Consider the following 26,559-nt stretch of genomic DNA (forward strand, 5'->3'; position numbering starts at 1 on the left):
GGGAGATCTCTCCAATGTGTGAATTCTTGCCTGTGGGCAGTTAGTCCTGGGGAGGGTGGAGTTGTGTGAAGTAGGGGGTGTTTATGTTGCAGTCCTGTGCAAGCATGTCTTCTTATGGGTGTGGGTGTCTGGATTGTTGGTGTCATTACAGATTACCCCACCACCCCCACCTCCACCAGAGGTGGGGGGCGGAGGGTCTAGGTGTCCTTCCGTGTATCTACTAACCTCCCCCCCCCCCCCCCCCCCCCCATCTGCAGGTCCGCCACAAGGCCTCTCAGAAGGTGTACGCCATGAAGCAGCTCAGCAAGTTCGAGATGATCAAACGCTCCGACTCCGCCTTCTTTTGGGAGGAGCGGGACATCATGGCCTTCTCAGACAGCCCCTGGGTCGTTGAGGTATCAGACATCATGGCCTTCTCAGACAGCCCCTGGGTCGTTCAGGTAGCAGACGTGCTCCTGCTCTGCAGCAGCCGCAACCATGCATCACATAATGCGCATTATTATCATATCATTATGTGAGTCAATGCCTTTCGACAAGCAGTGTGTTCAGATGTATGTTATTAAGGAGCAGGCAGGGGTTAGGTAAGGAGATTGACTGAGGACATTGAGAACCAAACAACACCCTAGCCTCCACACTGTATGCCCCACACGTTGCTATTATTAATGGCCAAGTCTATGTTTGTAATCCTACACATCTTTGGGTTAATGAAGAATTACGGGCTGTCCCGTTATTGGAAAATAATGTAATCGGGGGGGGGGAACAAAGCCGTGGTTTTCTACCGCCGCCAAAATATGTTTCCTTTAATGGGTCAGCCTGGAGCAGTTTATTTTACTCAGACCACAGTTACAACAATGATCAAATAAGTGACATCTTCATATGTATCGTTATTTATTGAATCTTACAAGCTGGAATTTGAACATGGTTCCGCGGTGCTTTGAGCATATTTGAGCGTGGTCATGGAAGCATCTGGTTGGTCGCTGTGTTTATCCAGTGTGGTTTAGGTTGGATTTGTAGGGAATTTAATTGGAACTCTTGACCTCTTCATCAATCTGCATATTTGGAAAATATGCAAATATTTACTTTGGGTATGTTACATTTCTGAAAATAGAGAGAGGTTAGAGAGGTTTAAGTAGAGGTAGATATCTTGAGAACCCATTGTACGATTTTGAAACTTGTAATGCAAGGTCAGGGCTAATATCATTTCAATAAATATAATCATTGTTTTTAATGACATCTGGTGGCGATACGGCCACCAGAAGACTATCGGAAGGCGTGTTCTTTTTGGGGTGTGTCACCTGACCACCATCTCATATGTTTATCTGCCTTTAAACATCTGACTGTCCCTAAATTACCCTTGTCCGGGTCATTTAGGGATGACAAGGGTCAAAAGGCAGAGGTAAAAATAATGCACACCCTTGGAACATTATTGAACGTGATTTGAATACTTGATCAGGATCAAGTACTTTGATTTGATAATAATAATTGTGTGTGTGTGTGTGTGTGTGTGTTTGGCCCCTTTTAGCTGTGCTGCGCATTCCAGGACGACCAGCACCTCTACATGGTGATGGAGTTCATGCCGGGCGGCGACCTGGTCACGCTCACCCTGAACTACGACCTCCCCGAGAAGTGGGTGCGCTTCTACACGGCGGAGGTGGTGCTGGCCCTGGACGCTATCCACACCATGGGCTTTATCCACCGCGACGTCAAGCCCGACAACATGCTCCTGGACCAGCACGGCCACCTCAAGCTGGCCGACTTCGGTACCTGCATGCGGATGGACTCGGTGGGTTAGCTCGCCTTGAGGCCAGATGACACGTGTCGACGCCAGTGCCACATACGTGACACTGGCGTCGACACTTATGTGGAGACCAGCACTGATCGATAGCATGCCTCGCAGACCCACACACTCACCCACGTCCCTGCATAGGTAAGCAACGTGTGGCCCTTCTCTGCGGGAGGTTCGAGCCAGCATATCAATGATTGAACGAGCAGGGAACAGGCATATTGATTGGTTTCCGACACTGGAATAAAATGAATGCACGCAGTGAAATTGAAACACTGTTTTCAGATGTACACTTGAATGGTAGCTATGGTTCTTTGTTCTCTGTGAACAAAGATCAAACGTTTCAGTTCTCTAACGTCAATGTTCCCTCTGGTTGTGAAACCTGGGGCCGTTGAGGTGATGCTCTGTCAAATGATAAGCCCTATGCCAAAACAAACTAATATGAAAGTCAACGTTCATGTGTGGGAAAGGAAAAAGGAAGTCTGAAATATAGTTTCTGTAAAAACGTTTCCTTTACCTGTGTCAATGTTGGTTGTTTTTTTGCACTCGACCCAACCTCGGCACCTTTGAACACCTTTCTCTTTTAACTTGCAGTTAAACCATGCCCAAAATGAACTATAACCCTGATAAAGTCACTAACATGACAATTTGCGAGGCAAAGTCTCTTTTTGCAGTTCACAGCTTTGTTCATGGTACAATAGAAAAACAATCCTCAACTCTTGTTCGGTGCACCACCGTGTGGTCAGACTACGACATTACTCCACCTGTGTTTTTGTGACATTCAGTGCAGCACACAACATTATGATGTTAGACTTATCATTTATAGACCTGGGTTCACGCTTGAAATGCAGTTTCAGAAAACTCATTTTTTCAAATTAATTTTCTTTAATTCAATTTCAAAAAGTATAACAAAATTGCCTAGAAATAATAACTTTTCAGTAGCCTACAAATGGTCGGCTTCTGATAGAGGCAAACAGTCACTTGAGGTATCTTTGACACTGGCTGAATGTTAACAGCAGGATCTCTGGTTGATACGTGTGTTCTCCGGTTCCTCAGACGGGCATGGTGCGCTGTGACACGGCCGTGGGCACGCCAGACTACATCTCCCCCGAGGTGCTGCAGTCGGAGGGGGGGCAGGGCTACTACGGCCGCGAGTGCGACTGGTGGTCCGTGGGAGTCGTCATCTATGAGATGCTGGTTGGTGAGTTTGCCGGGTTTTATTTATTGATACGGTCCACATTGAGGTGTGTAGGCGTGCGTGGGAGCAGTGGTAACTTTGGCAGCAGCCGATATGTTATTGGGGTCGGCACTCACACACCTACACACTTTTGAATATATTTTTGTTTTTAGAATCGAGGGGTGCTGTGTGCAAGTTTGGACCCCTTCCATTATGAGGGGACTACATTTTACTTTAATTTCTTCCTCATTTAATCTTCACTGCATCACTTTTGGTCAGATTTGGACCGTCTCACCTTTTGTTTCTCCAGACTGAAACATCTGGGTTTGATTGAGCACGACTGGATGGCTTTTATTCTTGATAGCCGAGTGGTTAACATAATTTCAAACACAGATGAGGACTGCAGAGTATAAGCTCCAAAATAAGTAAACAAAGAAAATAAATGATTCCATCTTTTCTTTATTCATAATTGTTTTAATTATTTGTAACTTTTTCCACTACAGTCATCCTTGTGTTTTCCGCTCTTGTGTTGGACATGATTTAAACCAGCTTGCCGAATTTTTAATACATGAGTGCAGCGTTAAAGTACCCGGTCCCTGTGAGCAGGTGAGACCCCGTTTTACGCGGAGTCCCTGGTTGGGACCTATGGGAAGATCATGGACCACAAGAACAGCCTTCGCTTCCCCGAGGACGTGGAGATGTCCCGGGATGTCAGGGACCTCATCAACCTCTTCCTCACAGAGAGGTAAACCAGCCTCACAATATATATACCGCCTGTCTCTGACTTCTATAGCAGTAGTAATGGTTCAAAAGAATACAATTCAGAATTATGCAGGCATTTTTACTGTAGAACAGGGCAGGCTCATATTTACTCAGTATTGGTTTAGGTTTCATTGCTTGAAAGTATAGATAACAGGTATTAGGTGTTTTTTGATTTCGTATTTTATTTGCTGCTATGCCAACTGAATGCCATTTTTTTCATGTTTTACATTATCTAGTATCATTTGTGATATTGAATTCAAAGAAAAACATGTAAAAAACATTTAAAATATGTGACTAATGTCCAAATATTACTTTTACATTTTTTGCCTCACAAATATTCAGTAAAACTTTACACAATGCAAAGATATGATGGATAAGGGAAGAATTGTGGGCCTCAAAAAATCTTCAAGCATGTGTGAGGGTTGAGGTATGTCCCCTTTTGTCTGACCTCAACCCTTTGCTGAAAATGGAGAGGAAATGTTTGACAGGAATGTCTGAGGAATGTGACAAAAATTAGAAGGGGTAACGGTTTTATTCTTTGGTTTCTCATACCACTTGCCACAGTTCGTTGGCATCATCGATGAATGACGCATGGTTTATTTATATTAAAATGCATCTTTATTCATTTTGTTTAATTAAATGTTTTTATTAGGTTAAGTGTACCTGAGTATACGTTTTTAATAGTGATCAATTTAATATTGATCATATGTAGAATATGATTTGTTTATCTATTGCTCTCAGTCAAAGGCAAAGCAATCTGAATGAATGTGTTTCCGGACGACCATTTATAGTCTAGAATCCAGAAAAAAATTCTAACCCTTTAGATTATTCTATCTATTCATCTAGACTCGAGGTGAAATTATTGATTGAAAAATAATCTTTAGATGCTGCCCAAATAACTTTAGAATCCCTGACAACCTGTCAAATATAAGCATTGACATATGGTTATGAAATCATATGTACTTGAATCAATCGTCTTGAGTCAAGGTGTTTATTACAAGCTCTTACAGCTCATTATTTTACTACATGAATGTGGTAATGAATAAAACGTACGTATAGGAAAACGTGTTTGGAGGTTATGAGGGAGTGTGTGGGTGGGCGTGGTGCAGTCAGTTCTATAGTTAGCATCCACTCCTCCCACTGGGGGCTGCTTCCTGTTTACTTTGGTGTCAGACCCCCAAACGAGGGAGCTCCAAAACACAAGACTCCATTTCTTTTTGTGGGGGGGGGTCGCTGAGTAAAAACAAAGCAGCCTTTCATTCATGGTCCTAATGCTTTTTACCTTCTCACTTGACAGACACGCACGCACACACACAAGCGGGCCGGCGCGCAGGCACACACACACACACACACCTGACAATAAAAGCCCTCATCAATGTCAAAATGCACTTGCGTCCACCTTTTTAGCCACATCATCTACCTGCAGCTCTAACTCCCGCTGTGATTGGCTCACTAACTGTCAGTTGTCTTCCTCCTCCTCACCACCTGTTTCTGATTTTGCGATTATTTGTGCATTTTCCTCCTCCGCTATTTTACCAGCCGTTTTCCATTTCCCCCCCTCCTCTGTTCATTTAATATCTCCCTTCTCTTCCCCCTCTCTGTCTCTCTCGCACTCTGTCGGTCTCTCGTCGTTGACTTACGGTTGTAGAGTCCCAGCCAGGTCTGCCCTCATTCTCTCCTTCAGGGTCTGAATGACTCTCTGTCTCACTCTCTCTCTTTCTCTCTCTCTCTCGTGTTCTTTATTTTCCTCACTCGCTCTCTGCTGGATCCGGAATGTCCCACACGTGGCAGGCCCCAAAACAGTCACACTCCCCTCTCATGTCCGCCCACCCCTCCTGCCCCAGCCAGCCCTGTGCCCAGTCAGAGTTGAGGGAGGAGAGCAAACAGGGAGAAGGATTGTAAAAAGAAAGGGAGAGGGAGGGAGAGAGCAAAGGCAGGGAGGGCAGGAGTGTGAAAGTCTCAGTGTGAAAGTCACATCTTCGAAGGCACACATCTTATTTTCGTTTGTTTTTTTTGAGACCACTGACGCCCACGCCCTGCTATCGTACTCGGAACTCCAATTGATTTGGCCTTGGGAGTAGGAGGACCTGTGACTCTTCATACCCCTTTACCCCCACCCCCTCCAGCCTCACCACGACCTCCACCGCCGCCCCCCAGCGGCGAGCAGCCGGTCATGCCACCATAGGCTCGGTCAGTGGACATGCTGTGGTCTGCTCTCGGTGGTCACTATTTCGCCAGCTGTGGGGATGAGAGAGTGTGTATGTGTTTAGCGTTAGCGTAGCACTGACCACTGGCCTCCTGTGGCCCCATGCAGGGAGGTGCGGCTGGGACGCAGCACCGTGGATGAGATCCAACGGCACCCCTTCTTCAAGAACGACCAGTGGACCTTTGACACCATCCGACAGAGTAAGTCTGGGTCACTTTTTATTGTTTGATTGTTATTATGGATGGTACAACTCTTTGATGCATGATGAAGATGGGTTTTGAGTACGCTGCCTCATTGCTCCATGACACAACCTCCCTACATATAGTTGGTGAATCCCAAATCAAATGGTCGTAGCTTGGCTTGAGGACATGGACATATATATTCATCTTTATGTTTTTGATGCATTTATAAAGCATGGGATTAAACGCAGCCAAGGATTACTGTACACATCTCCTTCCTACCCTGTGCTGTGTTGTGTTATGTCTCCGTTTTTATTCATGTGTTTTAATCATTTCTGCACTGTGCTAAGTTTCATGGCCAATGGCCCAGTCGTTCAGCTGCCTCTAACACTTCTTCTAACCTAAAGATCAAGGTATGAAGTAGGCGAAGCAGTAACAGAAGGATTATTTTTCAGAAGGATGTCTTTCTCGGTTTATAATTGTCCATGTTTCCTCTTGCCTCTCTCTTGGTTCACATGGGTCTCGTTAAGAGAACAGTCTTGACCTCTGATCAGTCTGAAACACCAAACCACTACTACTGCCACCTAGCCAGCCACTCTGCTTTTATAAGTGCTTGCATTGTTCCCTTGCCAGTGTTTCTTTTTTCATTGCTTACAAATCACGTGTAGCGCACACGCCAAGCGCTCATGCACGCACCCACACACACTTACCTGCAGGGGCATGACACGGTGCACGTTCCACAATGCTTCATTGTCGGTTTATATTTTTACATTGCTTTTACAGTTGCATTTATTGGCTGACTGCCCTGGACTCATTTTTATTGCTGTATCTGTTTGTATCTATTCATGGTGGAGAGATTGGTGGAGTGATGGGCCCACATAGATGGATGGAGGAATAGATGCGGGGATAGATGATAGCTTTACGGATGGATGGTTTGGTGGATGAGTAGACGTGTGAACGGATGAGGGGTTATCTTAATTGACGAATCCATGGATGTAGGGATAGTTGATATTTAGAGGGATGGACGGATGGATACATGTATGAAAGGGTGAATAGAAGGATGGGTGGGTTGAAGGATAGAGAGATATTATATTTATGGAAGGATGTATCCGCTGGATATATGTATGGATAGAGGGATGGATGTATGAAGGGATAGATGTATTGAGGGATAGCTATATGTATGGAGGGGTGGACAGAGAAAGGGGTCGATGGAGGGAGAGATGGAGGGAGGGAGGGAGAGATGAATGTATAGAGGGAGAGATGTATGTATGGAGGTAGAGATGTATGGAGGGAGGGAGAGATGGAGGGAGGGGTGGATGGAGGGAGAGATGTACTCGGGCGGGGCTGAGTGCGGTGCTGTGGACGCTCCTAATGAGAGGGGTAACCCAAGAATGGAGCCTTGCTCCAGCTCCCGCACTCTCACTGTGGCCACGGCTGTCTGTCATTAGGCATTCTGCTATCGCACAGCATGCTGGGAAGTCGTGCCGCAAGGCCTGGCTTGTGACCGCTCACCCCCCATCTCCCTCATCTCTCTCTCGTCTTACCGCAGATCGCCTGCTTCTCATCCCACTTCTTAAAGTTTGCTTCATTCCTCTATTTTTTTTTTTGAGTTCAGCCACCACAACACCCACCCCTCCGACATGCTTTTGTTTTTAATTTTTCCTCAATCTGATGCAAGTTATTTTGGTGCCTACATCCAGTAGTACTTAGTTAAAGTGTGATTTTGGAGGAAGCATATGTTTGTTTCCTCTTGAGGACTGATGGTTGGGCTATAGCAGAAGAACGGTCCTCTTCCTCATTGACCCTTTCACCTGTCTGTTACAGATATATATTGTGTGTTGGTCTACTGCTCACTGCTAGCAAGGCGCTGGGCACTGAGCAGGCTCCTGACTCCACCTCTACCGCTCACAATGATGCATCATCATTTGTACATTAATTAACAGGGTTAGGGTTAAGCCATTAACCCTCAGCCTAACCCTATGAGACTGAAACTGTACCAGTGGTTAAGGGATGTACAGATAAAATTGAACATAATCAATTAATGTACAATACCTTAGTAAACAAACACTGTTATGTTAACATGAAGACATTGCCTGTGTTGTATGGTTATAAGTATTTAACTGTTTGGAAATTGTGTTACCAACTGTTACCAATGCCATAAATAACCAAAAATAGCATAGCAAGCAAGTTAGAAGTCTAAAGGGATTAATACAATTTGCATTAATTGTATTTGCTTGCTTTATCTGACTAGAAGCCAAGTCACAAAATATAATTCATTCAATGTTTTTTTTTTATCGAGATGCTTGTATTGCCGAAGCATTAAGAAGCAAATGTTTGATGTTTGTACGTAATAAATGACAATCTATTAAATCAATTAGCCAAATTTGATTCGATGAATTTTCTGTAGTTTGCCAAATCAATGAATTCACTAATTGTTGCAGCTCTAATGTATTCCGCTGTTACAATGTGGTGCAGTATTGAACGTGTGTAGGTTGATGTGCTTTTGTTTTCCATGTAGACATAAGTCCTAGAGTCATCATGATCAGTGTTTGACCTAACTTCTACCCCTCTTCTCCAACCTCTACATCATTGTCTCTCTCTGACCCTCTGTCTTACCCTCTCACTACTCTCCCGTCTTCTTCTCCAATCTCTACATCATGGTCCCTCTCTGTCTCCCTCTACTCTCCCTTCTTCTCCAATCTCTACATCATGGTCCCTCTCTGTCTCTCTCTACTCTCCCTTCTTCTCCAATCTCTACATCATGTTCTCTCTCTGACCCTCTCTCTCTGTCTCTCTACTCCTTTCTCCTCGCTGTCTATCTACCCTCCCTTCCCCTCCCTCTCTCTCTGGCTCCAAGCGGTGGCCCCGGTGGTCCCAGAGCTGAGCAGTGACATCGACACCAGCAACTTTGACGACATTGAGAAGGTCAAAGGGGGCGACACCTTCCCCCAGCCCAGAGCCTTCGTGGGCAACCAGCTTCCCTTCGTGGGGTTCACCTACTTCAAAGAGGACCAGTAAGTTCCCCTGCCTCTCCTGAGTCTAAACGGCTGTCCCCTCCCTCCCAGGGCTATTTATAGGGGATAATGTCATCATCTGTGATGTCGTGGTCATACACGTTTGCCTGGCTTGACAACCTCTGTATGTTGCATTGCAGTGATTATACATGTGTTGGCTAGGTGACTGTGAATGGTGGCATGGAAGGGTGTGGTCAGCTTTCTTAAGGGGCTCTGTGCTCTCAGGAAACAGAAAATATGTCTGTGGGCCCAGACCGCTACGGAGAGGAGGGGTAGAGTGGGAGAGCTTCACACCCGGATGGCCCTTTTAAAGTAAAAAGAACGGGTCTCACTCTCAACGCACTGCTGTGAGACACACTGTGGGCCTGTTTCAGGTCCACACTGAAGCCTTGTACTCACACCTCTCAGCTCGCTCCCACTCCCGCTCTCCTGCCCCCTCTAACCCTCTGGCCGCTAAACTGTCTGCTACATCGTCCCTGCTCCCAGATGCACGGAAATGAAACGGGCAGGAGGTTAGACGGTAAATGGTTGATGATGGCCACGTCATTAAGACTGAAGTCTGTTTGTTAGTCTGAAGGATTGTCAGGCGTAAACATTATCCACCATTGCAAAATAATTAAGGTGATGACAACTTCTGAAATATTCTGAAAAGTATTTACCGAGCCTTCTCAACAAATGGTGAGAAATTACTTTCCAATGTAGTGGTCGGGTCAGGGGGGGGGGGGGGGTATTTATGTTATTTCCAAATGCATGTATAAAAGACCCATCTGTTGCGATCTCCATGTTTGGCTGCGTCCCATTGGCCAAGTCTCCCTGGTGTTCTCTTATTGGATCTTCTGTGATGGAAATACTAAAGAACTGGCCAGAGATATTTTATTGGCAACTAAGGTCTCATAAGGTTGGATTGCCTATGAGTTGCAATTTTCAAACTCAGCCTTGCATAGAAAAACTTGTGGTGAAACAGTTTGGGTTGTTCCTGCAATTCACTGGCCTGGTCCGAAGCATCGCTACCATACCATTATTGTATGTTGTTTTTACTTCTCGGTATTAGCTAGGTGTTCCAAGGCAATTCAAAATTTCAAGATAAAATACTGTAGTATTGGAACGCATTCCTGTGTGGCAAAATAAAAGTGGTTGGAATGTTTTTCCTGCGCATTTTCAACATGCGTGACGGTGAAAAGTTCTTTGTACGGTAGGCCTATGGTTACTGAAACGGGCACTGTTGACGCTTACGCACAAACACACAATTTAAAGGCCGGGCCAAATCTTGGGTGATGGCGGTAAAGGAGTCAAACAGAGTTGGAGGACAACTCGTTCAATTCTGAGAGTTCAAAAAGTCAATATTTTCTTTTTCCAGAATCCAGAGTATTAAGTTTTAATATAGACACAGTACATACACAACCTTCTCCTTTCTAACTTGTAGTGTGACCCACCAGATTACTGGAGGCCAAAACAGTACTGTTTAAGACCCTAAAAGGGAAAGGGCCCGATTCTAGTGGGTTTGTACACTGATGCCGAGTTTCCTCCAGACTTTTGGCCATTGGTCAATGTATGACCCACTGATAAAGGTAGGCTAGGCATTCATAGTGGACATGGGCAGTACACACATGTGTGAACCGAATTAGACATTGACTCAGTGTGTTTCTGTCCCTCTCTCTATCCCGGTGTGTGTGTGTGTGTGTCTCTCTCTCACTCTTTATTTCTGTGTCAGGCTACTTGGTGGCAATCTATGCAGCTCATTGAAGGAGGACTGCTCTGATGAAAAGGACGACTCTCGTGGCGAGGTAGGGGATGGGTTAATGTGTGTGATGGAATGTTTCTGTCTGAGGTATAAATGTTCTGTTGCTGATATCTGAGTTCCACAATAGTGAAACTTAATCAGAAACGTTTTGGCCAAAATGTACTTTTATTTAAATACCATCTCAACCCTTTTTTGAGCCAGTATGAATCCATGGCCCTGTCACAAAACCGGTTTATTCAACATATAAATGAGCTTAACCAGTTAAAAAAACATTCCTAAATGGGAACCGCCATATCTTCGAAGAGTATTGCTTCATACCCTTGTTGTGAAAAGGATCCGTCTGCAAATAACGGTCTGCATTTGCAACCTAACTTGACCATAGATGTCACTGCCCCGGATTGGTGTTCTCCATTGGTCCCAAAAAGGCTTAAAATGGATCCAACCTCTCTCACAGTTTCCCAGAAGCAGCGTTAATGTTGCAGACATCAGACAGATGCATGTTACACACTTGCATGTGTCACATGCAAGAAGGTGACGGTTGTCGTTTAAGTAGGTTCAAAGGTTCAAAATGGGTTACTGAAAGTTATATAAATGTCACAACCTGATCTCTGCTCCTTCTCTCTGTTCCTCCTCCTCTCTCCTCCGTCTCTCTGGTCCTCCTCCTCTCTGGTCCTCCTCACTCCTTTTCTCTGCTCCTCCTCTCTTCTCCCTCTCTCTGCTCCTCCTCCTGTCTGGTCCTCCTCACTCCTTTTCTCTGCTCCTCCTCTCTGGTCCTCCTCCTCTCTGGTCCTCCTCACTCCTTTTCTCTGCTCCTCCTCTCTTCTCCCTCTCTCTGCTCCTCCTCCTCTCTGGTCCTCCTCACTCCTTTTCTCTGCTCCTCCTCTCTTCTCCCTCTCTCTGCTCCTGCTCCTGCTCCTCTCTCCTGCTCCTCTCTCCTCACTCCTCCTCTCTGCTCCTCCTGTGTGTAAGCAGCTGAAGGAGAAGATCCACCAGATTGAGGAGCAGCTGGACCATGAGATGCAGGCCAAGGATGAGCTGGACCACAAGTGCAGGTACGGACCGATTTAGAGAGGAGTCAATGGAGAAGAATAGTGAGATCCACATCGGATATCCTTCATTACTCCAAGAAAGGAAGGTGACTTAACAGAAAGTACAGGACAGTAAGGCGAAAAAAAAAAAAAAAAAACACTGCACACTGACAAACGCTTAACAAATCCTCTCCAACTACTACTGAATAATACAAATTTACTGAAACAAATTGACCGAAAAAACGAAATTCTTTCTCCTCCACATTTAATATAATCTCGTAAATTTGTTTGGTCCATCTACGTTCTGATCGCGCTCCACTTGCAGTTCCTGCAGAGCAATGGCGGCGGTAGAGAACTCTGACATCGATCTCTGCTAATCTGGTATCCAGAGAGACGGTGGCAGGGCTGCACTTCAATTGGACTCCTTCTGCTCTCGTCAGCAGATTTAAAAGTGGACTCTTTGAGATAACGATGGAGCTGACTGCATTAGGGACGGAGATATATTCTGTTTGAATCTAATATCGATGGCGGAGTCTTAAAGGGGAGAGGGTCGCTTACCGATTAACAGATTAATCCACACCCAAGCCTTTTTTGTAGGGGCCAACTCGACGGCACGTAATTAATTTACCTCCAAATTGGTTGCCCCCCCCCCCCCGCACGGAGATAAGCTGGGCTATGAAGGAGGTCGTCTGATAGTTTCTGCTGCTATCTTCTGCTATGCGCTATTGTGGTTTGAAGTGGCTTTAAATCGCTTGGAGGTCCATTTCGAAATTCCAAGGTGAAAAAGTAATTTTGTCCAAACCTAAATGTCAACTTATTGCGTCACTAACATTGTTGGCAGTGGTTTAGCTCAGTGTTGTGGCGCGCCAGGTCATAGTGATGGTTTGGACACACACACAGAAGCAGTAACTTATCCCTCGCTGGTGTGTTTCCCACCAGGCATGCCACCAGCCGCCTGGAGAAGTTGGTGAAAGAGCTGGACGAGGAGGTGAGAGCGGGATGGACGGGACAAGGGGCCTTTAGAGGAAGAAGACGGAGGGAGGCCCATATTAGGGGAACAGATATTGTTGGACCGTGGCAAACAGCTTTTCTGCAGTGTTGTTTTGTTATTCTGACGACATTGTTGCTGCTGTGGTCAAACCCCCTCCCCCCTTTGTCCCTCGATTCAACCTTTATCTCTCTCTCCCTCCCTCGACTCAACCTCTGTCTCTGTCTCTCACCCTCATTTCTCCCTACCTCCCTGAACTCCCCCTCTCTTTCTCTCCATCCCTCAAATCACCCTCCATTCATCCCTCCCTCCCTCTGCCTGGCGGGGCTGTAGATGAGCAGCCGTCAGGGTGTGGAGTCGTCCCTCCGTCAGCTGGAGATGGAGCGGGCCCTGCTGCAGCACCAGAACACTGAGAGTCTGCGCAAGGCCGACACCGAGATGGAGCGCAAGCGCAGCCTGGAGAACGAACGTGAGCCCCTCCCTTTATGGTGGCTTGTTTGTTTTTATATGTGTGTTTTATGCGCGTGTTTTTATGGGCTTTTGGGCCTTTTTACGGGCAGTGGGGATAGGCAGGGAAGGGGGTTGAATCTGAGTTCTTTGGGACCACTATACAGACTACCACTACATTGATGTGGCCGATGTTTACTCTGTAGTCCTTGGTTCATCTCTTTGGTCGCCCCTGCAAGTGAAAGTATTTACTTCTTCACAAAATTCAATCGTGTTTCATGTTGCTAGCTTCAAGTAGTTTCAATGCAGCCTGTCCAATGTGCATAACATGCCGATCCTGTGTGTACATATGTATATGAAAAATAAATCCCATGTAAGACGCTCTGGGTAAAAACATAAATCTACAACAACATAATGGCAAAGTAATAATAGTTTGTAAGCGATGACTCTTTAACAATGACGTAGTGTTACCGTTATAGATGTACCTTCCGCCTTGTGATGGTGGAGGAGGGGGGCTTTGACAAAATGTGATCATAAACAAATGCACTTCTTTCCATCATTTGACTGTTTCTAAAATCAGTGAACAGCATGCGAGACCAGCTGGAGGAGCTGAAGAGGAGGAACCAGAGCTCCCAGGTCTCCACCGAAAAGAACATTCAGCTGCAGAGACAAGTGAGTGGGAGCCATGCTGCCTCCTCTCGCACAACTACAAAATGTGCTTTATAGATGCAACCTCATTTCAACATGGTGCTCTACAAAGCCTTTCTCATTTCAATGTGAGGTACTCTGTGACCTCGACGATGGCCTCCATTAGAAATCTTTAAACGGTAGCGAAGAGAAGGTCCTGGGGAATCTCATAACCGCCCATGGTTGAACGAAGCGTTGTGAGGCGGCGTGCCTCTGACTTTTTGGAAGTGAAAGTTACAAACCTCAATGCATTTATCAATCTCATGACATAACCCCACACAGTCGAAACTAAATGTCCTTCAAGGAGCTAATATGGATCAAGTTTAGACATTTGTTACCTTATTCATAAGTTACTGTTATCCATGGCATGTTTGTCAATCAACCTTTTTACAGTGTTTATTTCCCAATAGGTTATAATAACATGTATTACAATAAGAATAATCACATCTATGATCCACTGCGAGCGTCTTGCCTTAGATTCCCTGCAGTAGATGATGGCCGGTCGCCTCTTCCTCATGTCTCTCCTGTCCTCCCCACTCACCCTCCTCTGTGTCCGGGTGCAGCTGGACGAGGCCAGCGCCGCGCTGCGGGCGGAGCTGGAGGTGGCGGACCGCAGCCGGCGGAGCCAGGCGGAGGCCCAGAAGCAGGCCCTGGCTCTGGAGGCCAGCCTGCGGGAGGCTCAGGGGAAGTGCGCCCGGCTGGAGCAGGGCGAGGTGGAGCTGGAGAAGAGGCTGAGGGGCCTGCAGGCGGAGCTGGAGGCCGAGCGGAGGGAGCGCAGCCTGGGGGCCCAGAGCGCCACCGAGCTCCAGGGTGGGTTCAGACCTCCCGGAGGAGGCTGCTGTTCTTCGATCTAATTTGACCTTTTATTTTTTCTGGACGTCTCATCGGGGTTAGACACCTCTGTTGCATGAGAGACCGCAGCACTATTACAAATGCCGAGTACAGACACATTTCATGATCAGGTTCCAATGTGAGGCAGAGCCAGTGGACATCATGGCCACTATGCAGGAGGGAGGGGGGGGAAATGCAGACCGTGACAGAAACTGGAGCTCGGAGCTGGCCAGGGCTGCAGATTGGAGGGAGTGTTGCTTTGGAGTGAGGACCAGGAAAGATCTCATCATGGGTGGAAACATCTGTTCAGAAGGCTCTGAGTGGGCCCTGAATGCAGCCAAGGGTAGCAAATAGGCTTCTAACTAGTCCGGGGGCCAGTACATCATGTGAGATTGTCTTTGTTTGGAACCCTTCACGTCAACATTATGGAAACCAATCTTAGCAGAGTGAGCCCTTTTTAGAATGGTCTTAGTTCGCAAGTACTGTTTTGGATTGTATGTTGTGTGTTTCTCTTATTCTAAAGTCACCGTACTGGCGGATTAACCAACAGAGGAAAAACATTGGCGTGTTGCTTTTTGCTCTTAAGGGGGAATGGACCGTGTGCTAGTGCCTTATGTCTCTCCTTGGCCGGTGTCTGCAACATATCTCCCTCAGAATTTCCACATTTTGTAAAATTATTTTGGCCGTAACAATAGACTTTGGACTTTGAAAAAAGGCATCAGGATATTTTCATTGTTAAGGTGTTTGATCTTCTTGGTTAAAACCCTTATATCTGTGAGACCCCTGCCTAACCTTGACTCATCAGAAGAAAGGAAATACTGCACGTTGCTTTGCTTTGGGTCCAATCATTACGGTTTTGCTGGCCGTCAAAGGCCATTTCCCTTAACCTCTCTCTCCCGCTCTCACTCTCTCTCAGCACGCATCTCTAGCCTGGAAGAGGAGGCCAAGGAAGTACGCTCGTCTCTCTCTGAGGCTGAGAGCACCAAGAGGGAGCTGCAGCAAACCATCACAGATCTGGAGAAGGTGAGACGATTCTTTAATTTTAACTTTATTGTTGTGCTGACCTCTCTATTTCCCATTTTTGTATGGGAATGTATGGGAATTCAGAATTTGGTTTCCATTGTTGCAACTGGACTGGTGTTTTAAATCAATGAGGGATATATAGATCTTTCTCTTCAAGATATCATTGGATTAGGTTTGTGTTTCATCTTATTAGCTACCATAGCTAGCTGAATTAAATTTATAAATGCGTTGAACAAGGTGAGACTAGAGCTGCATATCTATCAAAATTATCTGATATTTAAGTTTGTTAGCCGTGCATAACCTAGGAGCAGCGCTAGGCCAGTGAGTGAGCCGTCGTCTTCTTGCTGCACAGGCGAAGAGCACCCAGGAGATCGACCTGACCTTCAGCCTCAAGTCCCTGCAGCAGAGCCTGGAGCAGGAGGAGGCCGAACACAAGGCCACCAAGGCCGGCCTCGCCGACAAGAACCAGATCTACCAGTCCATCGAGGAGGCCAAGTCGGGGGCTCTGAAAGGTGAGCCGGAGGGCGGGGTAAGGCTCCTTGGAGAAAACTCCAACTTCAAAAATATAAGACGTCAGCAAACCTTGGCGTGCTGACCCAAGAGTTTCCGGTGAGAGAGCTTGTATTAAGAGTTCGTTATGGGAGCTTCAGCCCATCTCCGTGTGTGTGTGTGTGTGTGTGTGTGTGTGTGTGTGTGTGTGTGTGTGTGTGTGTGTGTGTGTGTGTGTGTGTGTGTGTGTGTGTGTGTGTGTGTGTGTGTGTGTGTGTGTGTGTGTGTGTGTGTGTGTGTGTGTGTGTCCCTTGCTCCCATAATAACAAATTGAGTGCCGTCTGTCTGCGGCCCGTCTCCCTCCAGAGCTGGAGTGCACCCTGCAGGAGGAGCGCAGCCAGAGGCAGCAGGTGGAGGGCCGGCTGCTCCAGCTGGAGAAGGAACACTCTATGCTGGACCACGACTACAAGCAGAGCCAGCACACGCTGGATGAGCTGCGCACGGACAAGAACAAGCTCACTGAGGAGGTGTGTGTGTAGAGGGGGAGCCGGTCCCCAAATGCAGAGGGAGAGCATAAAGACTGAACTGTCGCTTGAAGTGGAAAGGACGGCAAGCAGACAGTAGGCTACATTATGCATTTGATATCCTGAGAGGTCCCGTTATAGTCCTTTAGAGATAACTATACAGGCTCTTTAGCTATGAGGGAGCATCCTCCTCTGTCGTAGCTTAGAGTTGACAACCTGAAATGTGCTTCAAGGTTTAATGATTATAATAATTGATTAGTTATTCCGTTTAAGTGATCGACCTCAGTAATCTGAAATGTTGTATTTTATCATAATTATGTAAATCAGGGTTATCAAGGTATACATTAAGCATCAGAAAGATCCATCACATCCTTTGCAATCATTTAATTTCAGTCTATAGATTATCTCCTACTCCTTCCAGGAGATTTAATGGTTGGACTCCATTTCCCCACGGTGCAGCTGAATGAAGCCACCAACGTTAAGACTTGGAGGAAGTAGAAAATATACACAACAGCATGGGGCGGGGGGGGGGGGGGGGGGGGGGGGATCAGACCACACCTCCACATTAGAGGCAAGATGCAATGTTCAATCCTTTATTCACAAGCTCCTGTATGGGGACACATTAGTGCCGTGTAGCACTAATGTGATAAAACATGCATTCGGGCGTATTATATTATTTCACACGCGTAGATATTGCACAAATGATCTGCACGCGCTGCTCCCCGAGCGAGGAAAACGGCTCCTCGAGAGCATTACCTCGTTTCAAGCGAGAGGGGGGAATAACTTCGGTCGCACAAAACAGCATCTCGCGAATGATGTTCTGCTCTCTCGCTGAAATTTAATTTTGGCATTATGGGGGAGGGAACCAAGGCAGGGCGGGCTCTCCTGTGATTGGCCATTTCTGAAGAGCGATATTTGACTGCCCCTCCTCTCATTCATTCTGAAGATTGTCTGTGCCGTTAATGCTTCTTCATAATAGTTAACTACTTTAACGGCACCGACAATCCTAACCCTGGAATCTAGATGGAAAAAGTGTGTAGTTCAAAACGTGAGCAGCTTTAACTTCTTCGCCACCGAGAGAGTTTGTTAGGTATGATCATTCAGAACCCCCATGTTATTTCCCATAAACATTTGACCGATGGAACCGGAGCCTCGGAGGCGGGACTTATTCTTCAGAGGTCTTAGACTTTACACTTCAGAATGAATGTGAGGAGGGCTGTCAGTCAAATATCTCTTCAGAAATGGCCAATCACAGGAGAGCCCGCCCTGCCTTGGTTCCCTCCCCCATAGTGCCAACATTAAATTTGAGCGAGAGAGCAGAACATCATCCGCGAGAGGCTGTTAGGCGCGAGAGGCTGTTTTGTGCGACTGAAGTTATTCCCCCCTCTCGCTTGCAACGAGGTAATACTCTTGAGGAGCCGTTTTCCTCGCTCGGGGAGATTATTTGTGCAATATCTACGTGTGTGAAATAATATAATACGCCCGAATGCATGTTTTATCACATTAGTGCTTTATAGCACTAATGTGTTGCCATACTCCTGCAGGATACCCCAACAAACAACGCCATCCTACATTGTTGACTGTACTGTATTCCACGTTGCTCTCACATTATATGTGACTGTTAAATGAAAGTGCGTCCTCCTCTGTTATTATCTGTTGCTGTCCCATCCTGTCTCACTTTGGTACTCATCACAAAACACAGTATATCAAAACACATGAAAGGGGAAGGGCTAAAGGATCCCTTCCAATCATTACCTGTTCACAGACAAAAAGGTGCAACCCCCTGACTCCTATTGGGTTAACGCTATGCAGAAGAAGCCCATCACAAACCGCCCACACCCTCTCTAGGTTGAAGGATCGAAGGGTTGTGATACCTGGGTTAGATGGCCACCCAGACCTATTGGTCGGTGGGGGATCTGTTGTTGGACTTTAAGACACAATAACGGTACTTCGATGTGAATACCAGCCCCTCAGTTACTCCATTGATCAGCCCCTTAATAACAGTAGGGGGTTAGAGGCAGGGAGGGGGATAAAAACAGGAAGGGCAAAACATGTTTATTGTCTGATCAACCAACAGTGGGGGTCAGAGACAGGGATCTGGCAGGGACGGGGATGAGGACAGGGAATAGATGTCGTCAACTTACATTGTGGGTCAGAGACGGGGCTCTGGGAGGAAGGGGGATGAAACGGAACGATGCGAAACCATATTGAACTTTTTAGCATTTACTACATTCCCCTCAATACACCCCCATACGAAATGTTATGGTTGATCTACGTTTTGAGATCCTGTCCATCACTCCAATAATAATGGAATCTCCCCAACGTGATCCCACTCATGTCCTTGTTGTTTAGACTGAATCATCTAACGTGTGTGTGTGTGTGTGTGTGTGTGTGTGTGTGTGTGTGTGTGTGTGTGTGTGTGTGTGTGTGTGTGTGTGTGTGTGTGTGTGTGTGTGTGTGTGTGTGTGTGTGTGTGTGTGTGTGTGTGTGTCAGGTGATGACGGTGACCGTGCGTCTGGAGCAGGAGATGCAGAGGCGTGGCCTGTCCCAGAAGGAGCTGGCGGTGCAGTCCCAGCAGGTGTCTGGGCTGCGGGGCTCTGAGAAGCAGCTGAAGCAGGAGCTCAACCACCTGCTGGGCCTGCAGCAGAGCCTGGACACCCACAACCAGGAGCTACGCAGGTAACACACAGACAGAAAATTCTTAAGTTGTGGTCTTTATTTGTTGCCGGGGTGAGCGGGGTAACTTTGCAGGTCCCTAATGAGTGGGATGTCTCTGTTCCCTCGCAGGGAGAAGCAGGAGGCTGACAGCCAGCTGAAGGATCTGAAAGACCAGCTTGAGACGCAGCAATACTTCACGGTATCTTCCCTCCCCCACCCCTTTCTTTTCTGTCCTTCTCTGCGTCGTTGCATCGTTTTTCATTTTTGTTCATATTTTGAGACTGTTGACATGGAGGACAACGTTATCATTTTATATTATATCACGGTAATATACCAATCTATTTAATAGCATCATACCCTCTAGCGCGATGGTCCATAAAATATGTTAGTAATTAGCCTTGAACATCTTTGAATGCTTTCTCTTTCTCTCCTCCCCAGACTCTATACAAGACCCAGATCCGGGAGATGAAGGAGGAGTGGGACGAGAGGAACAAGCTGTACCAAGACGCCCAACAGAGACTGGAGCAGTATCAGGAGGAGAGGTACCGCCCCCTTCTGGGAAGCATCCTGCTCGCACACTCCTGTTTACCTGTTTACTTACTCGCCCGTTCACTCACTCACTCACTCAACTGTTCACTCACTCACCTGTTCACTTACTCACCCTTTCATCCGTTCACCCACTCACCCGCTAACTCACTCACACTCTCTCGCTTAACTTTCATTACTCCAAATGGAAAGCCCCACAAATGTCAAAGTAACAGTGAAAGTAACAAGTTCACAAATTGGTGAATAATGTTCATCAACTACGCTGATGGGTGATTCATGAAGTGTTTGATGACTCTGCCAAAACGTAGGCCGAAATCCCTCTCCCAAAGCTTCATATCATGCACTGTTGTTGTGGAAATTTCCCACTCTCTCTAATTCTAGATTTTATGTTTCTATAATGGATACTTTCTGATCCCTTTTCAACTCCAATTTTGGAGCAATTTAGAGGCGGCCTACCACACAACATTTCAAAGCATTCTGGGATACAATGATATACTGCTTTGTTACTGCCGTCCTTTCCTCTGCAAAGCATTACAGACAGACTAGCCATTGTTGAACCGTTCGATAGGCATGGTAAACCTGCATTATGTAAGCAGGCATGTCTTCTCCACAGCGAAAGGTACTGAGGCTGTGGCTGGCAGATGAAAGGATTTTATTAATTTACATAGAGACACAACCAATGGTTGCACGCGGGGACAACCTGAAATAGTGCAGGACTAAAAGTGGCATGGCTATTTGTTTTTATATTTTGCATTAAGAAATAAATACGATGGATAGCTTGATATTCTTTGATGTATTTACCCCAGAGATACAGAAATAATACGATGAGTGAGATGTAGACGGAAATAAATGTATCCATTCAGCCATGCTGACCTCAGTACAAACACATTTCTTATTTCAGGATGCCTAAATTAACCCCCCCCAATGACAGCTGTTGGCTGGTGTTTTGTAAACGAGGTCGTTGAGTTTGTCTGGTCCGGAACTTTCATCTAACCCTCGCCTTCCTCCTCCCACCATAACCACCACCACCACCACCAACACCTCCACCTCCTCCACCACCTAGGGAGTCCCTGGCCTCCAAGCTGGAGGCGAGCCTGACGAAGGCGGACTCTGAGCAGCTGGCGCGCTCCATCGCTGAGGAGCAGTACTCGGACCTGGAGAAGGAGAAGATCATGAAGGAGCTGGAGATCAAGGACATGATGGCCCGACATCGGCAGGAGCTGAGCGACAAGGAGGCCACCATCAGCTCGGTGAGGCGGCGGGACTTTGGGGGTGGGGGTCGCTATGAATGATCGCTTTGAGAGATCGCTTTGAGAGATCGCTATGGGTAATCACTATTAACGATCATTATGGATCATTTGTAGTGATGGGTATAAAATGGTTGTAAATGAAGTAATATTCGTGCATACCATTGTTCTTTAGGTCTGCATATTCACATAACTGATGTGTTGGAAGAGACCAACTCAAAATGTCCCCCCTCCCCCTTCTGTGCCTCTGCTGCTCTGTAGCTGGAAGAGTCCAACCGCACAATGACGGTGGATGTGGCCAACCTGGCCAACGAGAAGGAGGAACTCAACAACCAGCTGAAGGAGAATCAACAACGTGAGTTAAAGAGCGAGTGTATACTTCCATCGTATTGAACTGATGTCAGGCTGGTCGGAGAGGACCAGACCCAGGTTTAAAAGCAAAGTATTTTATTAATTTGTTCACCTAAAAAATGTTTATTCAAATAGTAAGAGTCACTTTGATTTGTTAGCTTTGCCTTTTTGGTAGCCAAGCTCCCATTGGAAGCGGCATGTTTTTGTTTGGAGAAATGTTGACATTTTCTTTGTTCACACAGAACTTACTAAAGCTAAGGACTTGGAGCAGAACATGAGCGCTGTCAAACTGTCCTTCGAGAAGCAGCTGCAGAACGAGAGAACCCTCAAGACCCAGGTGAGTGTGTGAAGGAGTGTTTCAGTTCCCCGTGCAAACGTCCAGTGTCCACCGTTCAAAATGACCGGATATGGAATTAAGATAAGAGGCATACTCTTTGTCCCTAAAGTACGGTAATTCCAGATAGTGGAAATTCCGAACTCGGGATAGCTTGAAAGCCTTCCCAGCCGTGGGAGTGTGGCTATGAATCATACGCGGTGTTTGTACTTGATTGTCCCTAACGTCCAATCAGTGGAAGGCTGGGAACAGGCCTGAGGCGCTGGTCTTCATTCCTTCAGAGGTCTGATAGCCATTATGGCGATTCCTGGTCTTACCCAAGCACCAGAAGAGATCTTTATTCGTCCACTCGGGGACATCTGGACAAAATATGGGGCCGGCTGAAGTGTAAGGAATGTGGGCTATTGTTTGGTGGTGGGATGCTGTGGGATGTGGACCAGCAGGCACACAACACACGTTGTGTGCCTGTCGCACACTTTTGTGTACAAAAGTGTCAAGAAGGCATGGTGGCCTATGAACACGTATAACATATTGTGGGCCCCCCCTCCTCCCCCCAGGCCATCAACAAGCTGACGGAGGTGATGAACCGGAGGCTGACAGTGCAAGGCGTCCAGGTGGTCAACGACACAGAGGTGCGGCGCCGCAAGAAGGAGAACCAGAAGCTGCAGCAGGAGCTGCGCTCGGAGAAGGAGAAGCTCAACAGCATCATCATAAAGTACCAGCGGGATCTCAACGACATGCAGGCGGTGAGCAGAGTGGCAGCCAGCAGACCCAGGGCTAGCCACACGCTGCAGAGGGTCACTGTAGGGCAGAGGGCGGGTTTCCACTCTGCCGAGGCTTAAAAACAATGTCTCCCCCCCCCACCTCGCTCTCGGGTGTGGTGACAGGTGATCACGGATGAGGGCCAGTCGCGCCTGGAGCTCCAGATGGCGCTGGACAGCAAGGACAGCGACATCGAGCAGCTGCGCTGCCAGATCACCTCCCTCAGCATCCACTCGCTGGACTCCACCAGCATCAGCAGTGGCAACGACCTGGACGCCGACGAGGCCTACCCAGGTAACCCACGGGGGCGCTTCATCACGGAAACGGACCCTTTTCTCTTTCCTCACTTGTTTCTGTCTAAGTCCTCAACCCTCTTTACTGTCGACTTTTGTCTTTTTTCTGTCTAATATTTTCTGACCTTTTTCCATCCATCCCCCGCCCTCCCCTACATGCACACGCCTCCCTCATTCCCCCTCTGCTATTCCTTCTGCATTCCTTCCTGTCTTCCCCCCTCTCTCTCTCCCCCCATGCTGGGCTGCAGTGCGCGTCACTCACTCACACACCTCCGAGTCCATGTCGTTCACGTACCAGCGCACGCAGAAGTCGGTCAGTATCGGCACGCGGCCCGACCTGCGCTCAGCCCGCTTCCACTCCTCCGGCTCTGAGGAGGAAGAGGAGGAGGAGGAGGGACCTGCCAGGGGGGGCCCACCCTTGGCCCTCACCTGTGGGCGCCCCGCGGAGCCCGAGCGGGCAGGTGACTGTGCACGGCAGAACGCGCTCGTAGTGTGGTGTGACGGGGGGTCGCTGCAGGCTACAGCGATCCCGTTTAGAAGAGTTAAACACAATGAGGCCACCACTGGGCTCCTGGGGAAGAGACTTTAAAGTTGTGCAACTGTGCTGTACGATTTGTCTCCCGGTTATGTGATTTTGTTGACATTAGGTGCCATGTTTCCATAGACTATATTGGACAGTTGGATTATTTAATTACTCTTACCCAGTGACCGTAATGTAGCTTTAGAGTGGTAGGATCAACTGGCCCAGTCACAATGCAACACTGTCTTAAAGTGGTAACTTGTCTGCAACATTTTACATCCCAAGAATTGCATTATTTTAAAGGGAACCAATTCCTGAATTTGACATTTTAAATAACCAATGCAGAATTTTCTAACCATCTGACCTGCAAGTAATGATTCTGCTTATAACAGAATCACGTATAATCTCATCTTCCCCTATTGTTATCTAACCCCTTATTTGGGTCATTACTCCTGACTCGGACAGTGATCACTGATAACAGCATTGTTCCACCTAGAGAAAGGCTTGTATGTGTGAAGAGGGGGCGGTGTCTCTCTTGCCTTTAAACTTACTACGTGGCCTGATGATGTTGTTTGCTGCCTTGTGTTGTTTCTAAATCCAGAGAGCTGGCTACTGATGCATCTTCCTCAACATAAATGTTTTCCTGCTCTAGGCGAGACAAGGGTTTCTGCTATTTATGGTTCCGCCATTTTAAACACGAATTGGTCTGCCCTTGTGGTGACACTGCGGCATGCTGTTTTCAGTGTGTTTTCTAAAACACTGTTGCATACCATGATTAGGATTATGGTTGGTGATGTGAACTCCTCCAGATGTTACAGCTACAGTTGTACTTGACATGAGCTCCCTGTGCTTCTGGTCTCTTCAGCTGACTCTCGCCTGGAGGGCTGGCTGGCCCTTCCTACCAAGAGCTCCAAACGCTTTGGCTGGGACAAAAAGGTACACTTTCCCCATCCTATTTCTTAGGTTTGGTTGTCGTTCCCGCCATGACCACCACAGAGACCTCGACCTCTGACCTCGCGTTGTGCTTCTTTCCATCTCGGTGTTGTGTAGTACGTGGTGGTGAGCAGCAGGAAGATCCTGTTCTACAACAGCGAGCTGGACCGAGAACAAGCCATCCCCTTCATGACGCTGGACCTCGAGTGAGTAACTGCAACCCCCGCTTCCCCCCCCCCCCCCCCCCCATCCTCAACATCAGCAAATTACTTTTACCTCGATTTCGCTGAATTCATAGTTTTGGTGATTAAATTCCCCCAATTTGTGTGAATACCTTCCCAACCGTTGAGTTTTACCTGATTGTTGTGTCTTGACTCTCGACTCTCTCTCGTCCCACAGTAAACTGTTCCACGTGCGACCTGTCACTCAAACGGATGTGTACCGCGCCGATGCCAAAGAGATTCCAAAGATATTCCAGGTGACACTGCTGGGTGTTTGAACGTTTCCCTTTCATTTTGACCCCAGCTAGCTCTTTGTTATATTCTTCCTTCTCCTCAAATGATGAATCTGCTCCAAATGATAAAGGAGAACCAAACCTAGTGGTCTATTGGTTTGCATTAAATCTCTCCCTCCATAGTTTAAACGCATTATATTCATTACTTATTGGCTGATATGGTTCCCCGGTCAACTACTGTTTGGGCGTTAATGGGACACACCTGGCCTCCGCTTGAAACTGAATGGCAGCATTTCCAGACTTACAACAAGTACATTTGTCAGAAAAAGGAGATAGAATATATCGCTGTCATAAGGATGTAGAAACAAGTACCAAGCTCTAACGATCGCTAGGTTAACCCATTCCCCGTCTACGAAAAAGAAGGCTAGGATACCATTTTACTGACCTGTTTAACGCGTATTCCTCCACCCCCCACAGATCCTGTACGCCAACGAAGGCGAGAATAAGCGCGAGCAGGAGTTTGGGGCGGAGCCGGTGGCGTTTGGCGAGCGGCCCTCCTTCATCCCCCACAAAGGCCACGAGTTCATCCCCACGCTCTACCACTTCCCGTCCAGCTGCGAGGCGTGCACGCGGCCCCTGTGGAACGTCTTCAAGCCCCCCCCGGCCCTCGAGTGCCGGCGCTGCCACACCAAGTGTCACAAGGACCACCTGGACCGCAAGGAGGAGGTCATCGCGCCCTGCAAAGGTCAGCAGCGCCGGGCGGGAGAGGCGTGAGTGAGAGGCCTGCTCCTCTCACTCAATCCATTCAGGGGATCTGGCTGACGCTTTTTTCCAAAGCGCCTCAACCACTCAGGGCGACAGCCAGCTGGTCAGGAGCAGTCAGGGTGAGGCGTCTCGCTCTGGGACACCTCGCCACTCAGCTAGGAGGAGCCAGGGATCCAACTCAAAACCTTCCAGTTACCAGTCAACCCGCTCGGTTTCTGGGGGCCAGCCGCTTGTGCTCCTCTCAGCAGCCCAGGATGAGGCGTAGCTCATTTTTTTTTAATGGATGCTGGGTTCAGCTTGGAAACTTCAATGATTTATTTAAACTAATACAAACATTGCGAATTCTCCCGTCCCTGCTGAGAGCCAGCCCTGTGCAACACTGGGGGATATCGTTTTTATCATGCAAATAGATTAGGTTTCACATTTTGGCACTTGGGACAATTGAGAGAGTGAAATGAAAGCTTTGCTCTCCCAATGCGACTCTGTTGGCCTCAGCCATCAGGCAAACCTATGGTTGAACCCAGTATTGGAGGGCAAAACCCCACCACAGTGCCTTTGACTGCAGAACTCTCAGAATAATGAGCTCACAGAATAAAGAGCTCTGACTTCCTGTTGTGCAGTGATTATGACACCTTCCTGCCAACAGAGAGACTTGGGAATGGGAAGTTCCTTTTGGTTTAGATAATTGATGAGATGATGGTGTAGCTATGAATCTCTATACATAAATACATATTGAAGTGGTGTTCGGTGCAGGTCCGCACACAGTTGATCTGGAGTTATTCTACCTTAGCCAAACAAGATGTAAATGCCTTCGAAG

The 26,559-nt window shown here is 47.3% G+C and overlaps 1 protein-coding gene across 5 annotated transcripts in view; it reads left to right on the top strand.

The window, feature by feature from the left end:
• LOC130374082 (rho-associated protein kinase 2-like) overlaps window positions 1-26,559 on the top strand; it is a 39,263-nt gene that overhangs the window by 6,265 nt on the left and 6,439 nt on the right. For 4 of the 5 annotated variants that reach the window (XR_008893577.1, XR_008893578.1, XM_056580652.1 and 1 more), the window contains exons 4-31: window positions 258-395; window positions 1,523-1,783; window positions 2,840-2,984; window positions 3,567-3,705; window positions 6,037-6,128; window positions 8,965-9,121; window positions 10,833-10,905; window positions 11,835-11,914; window positions 12,830-12,878; window positions 13,212-13,347; window positions 13,906-13,997; window positions 14,576-14,822; window positions 15,760-15,866; window positions 16,219-16,378; window positions 16,722-16,882; window positions 19,374-19,558; window positions 19,667-19,736; window positions 19,976-20,079; window positions 21,147-21,333; window positions 21,592-21,685; window positions 21,924-22,018; window positions 22,573-22,761; window positions 22,903-23,071; window positions 23,319-23,531; window positions 24,456-24,526; window positions 24,641-24,729; window positions 24,923-25,001; window positions 25,455-25,722. Coding sequence is in view for 3 of the 5 variants with exons in the window: in XM_056580652.1 (XP_056436627.1) it covers window positions 258-395; window positions 1,523-1,783; window positions 2,840-2,984; window positions 3,567-3,705; window positions 6,037-6,128; window positions 8,965-9,121; window positions 10,833-10,905; window positions 11,835-11,914; window positions 12,830-12,878; window positions 13,212-13,347; window positions 13,906-13,997; window positions 14,576-14,822; window positions 15,760-15,866; window positions 16,219-16,378; window positions 16,722-16,882; window positions 19,374-19,558; window positions 19,667-19,736; window positions 19,976-20,079; window positions 21,147-21,333; window positions 21,592-21,685; window positions 21,924-22,018; window positions 22,573-22,761; window positions 22,903-23,071; window positions 23,319-23,531; window positions 24,456-24,526; window positions 24,641-24,729; window positions 24,923-25,001; window positions 25,455-25,722 (3,850 nt within the window). In the remaining 2 variants the exon portion in view is untranslated. The remainder of the gene's footprint in view (window positions 1-257; window positions 396-1,522; window positions 1,784-2,839; window positions 2,985-3,566; window positions 3,706-6,036; window positions 6,129-8,964; window positions 9,122-10,832; window positions 10,906-11,834; window positions 11,915-12,829; window positions 12,879-13,211; window positions 13,348-13,905; window positions 13,998-14,575; window positions 14,823-15,759; window positions 15,867-16,218; window positions 16,379-16,721; window positions 16,883-19,373; window positions 19,559-19,666; window positions 19,737-19,975; window positions 20,080-21,146; window positions 21,334-21,591; window positions 21,686-21,923; window positions 22,019-22,572; window positions 22,762-22,902; window positions 23,072-23,318; window positions 23,532-24,455; window positions 24,527-24,640; window positions 24,730-24,922; window positions 25,002-25,454; window positions 25,723-26,559) is intronic. The other variant, XM_056580655.1, reaches the window with a different exon arrangement.

This window comes from Gadus chalcogrammus, chromosome 21 (assembly GCF_026213295.1).
Source record: "Gadus chalcogrammus isolate NIFS_2021 chromosome 21, NIFS_Gcha_1.0, whole genome shotgun sequence".
In the NCBI taxonomy this organism is placed as follows: Eukaryota; Metazoa; Chordata; class Actinopteri; order Gadiformes; family Gadidae; genus Gadus; species Gadus chalcogrammus.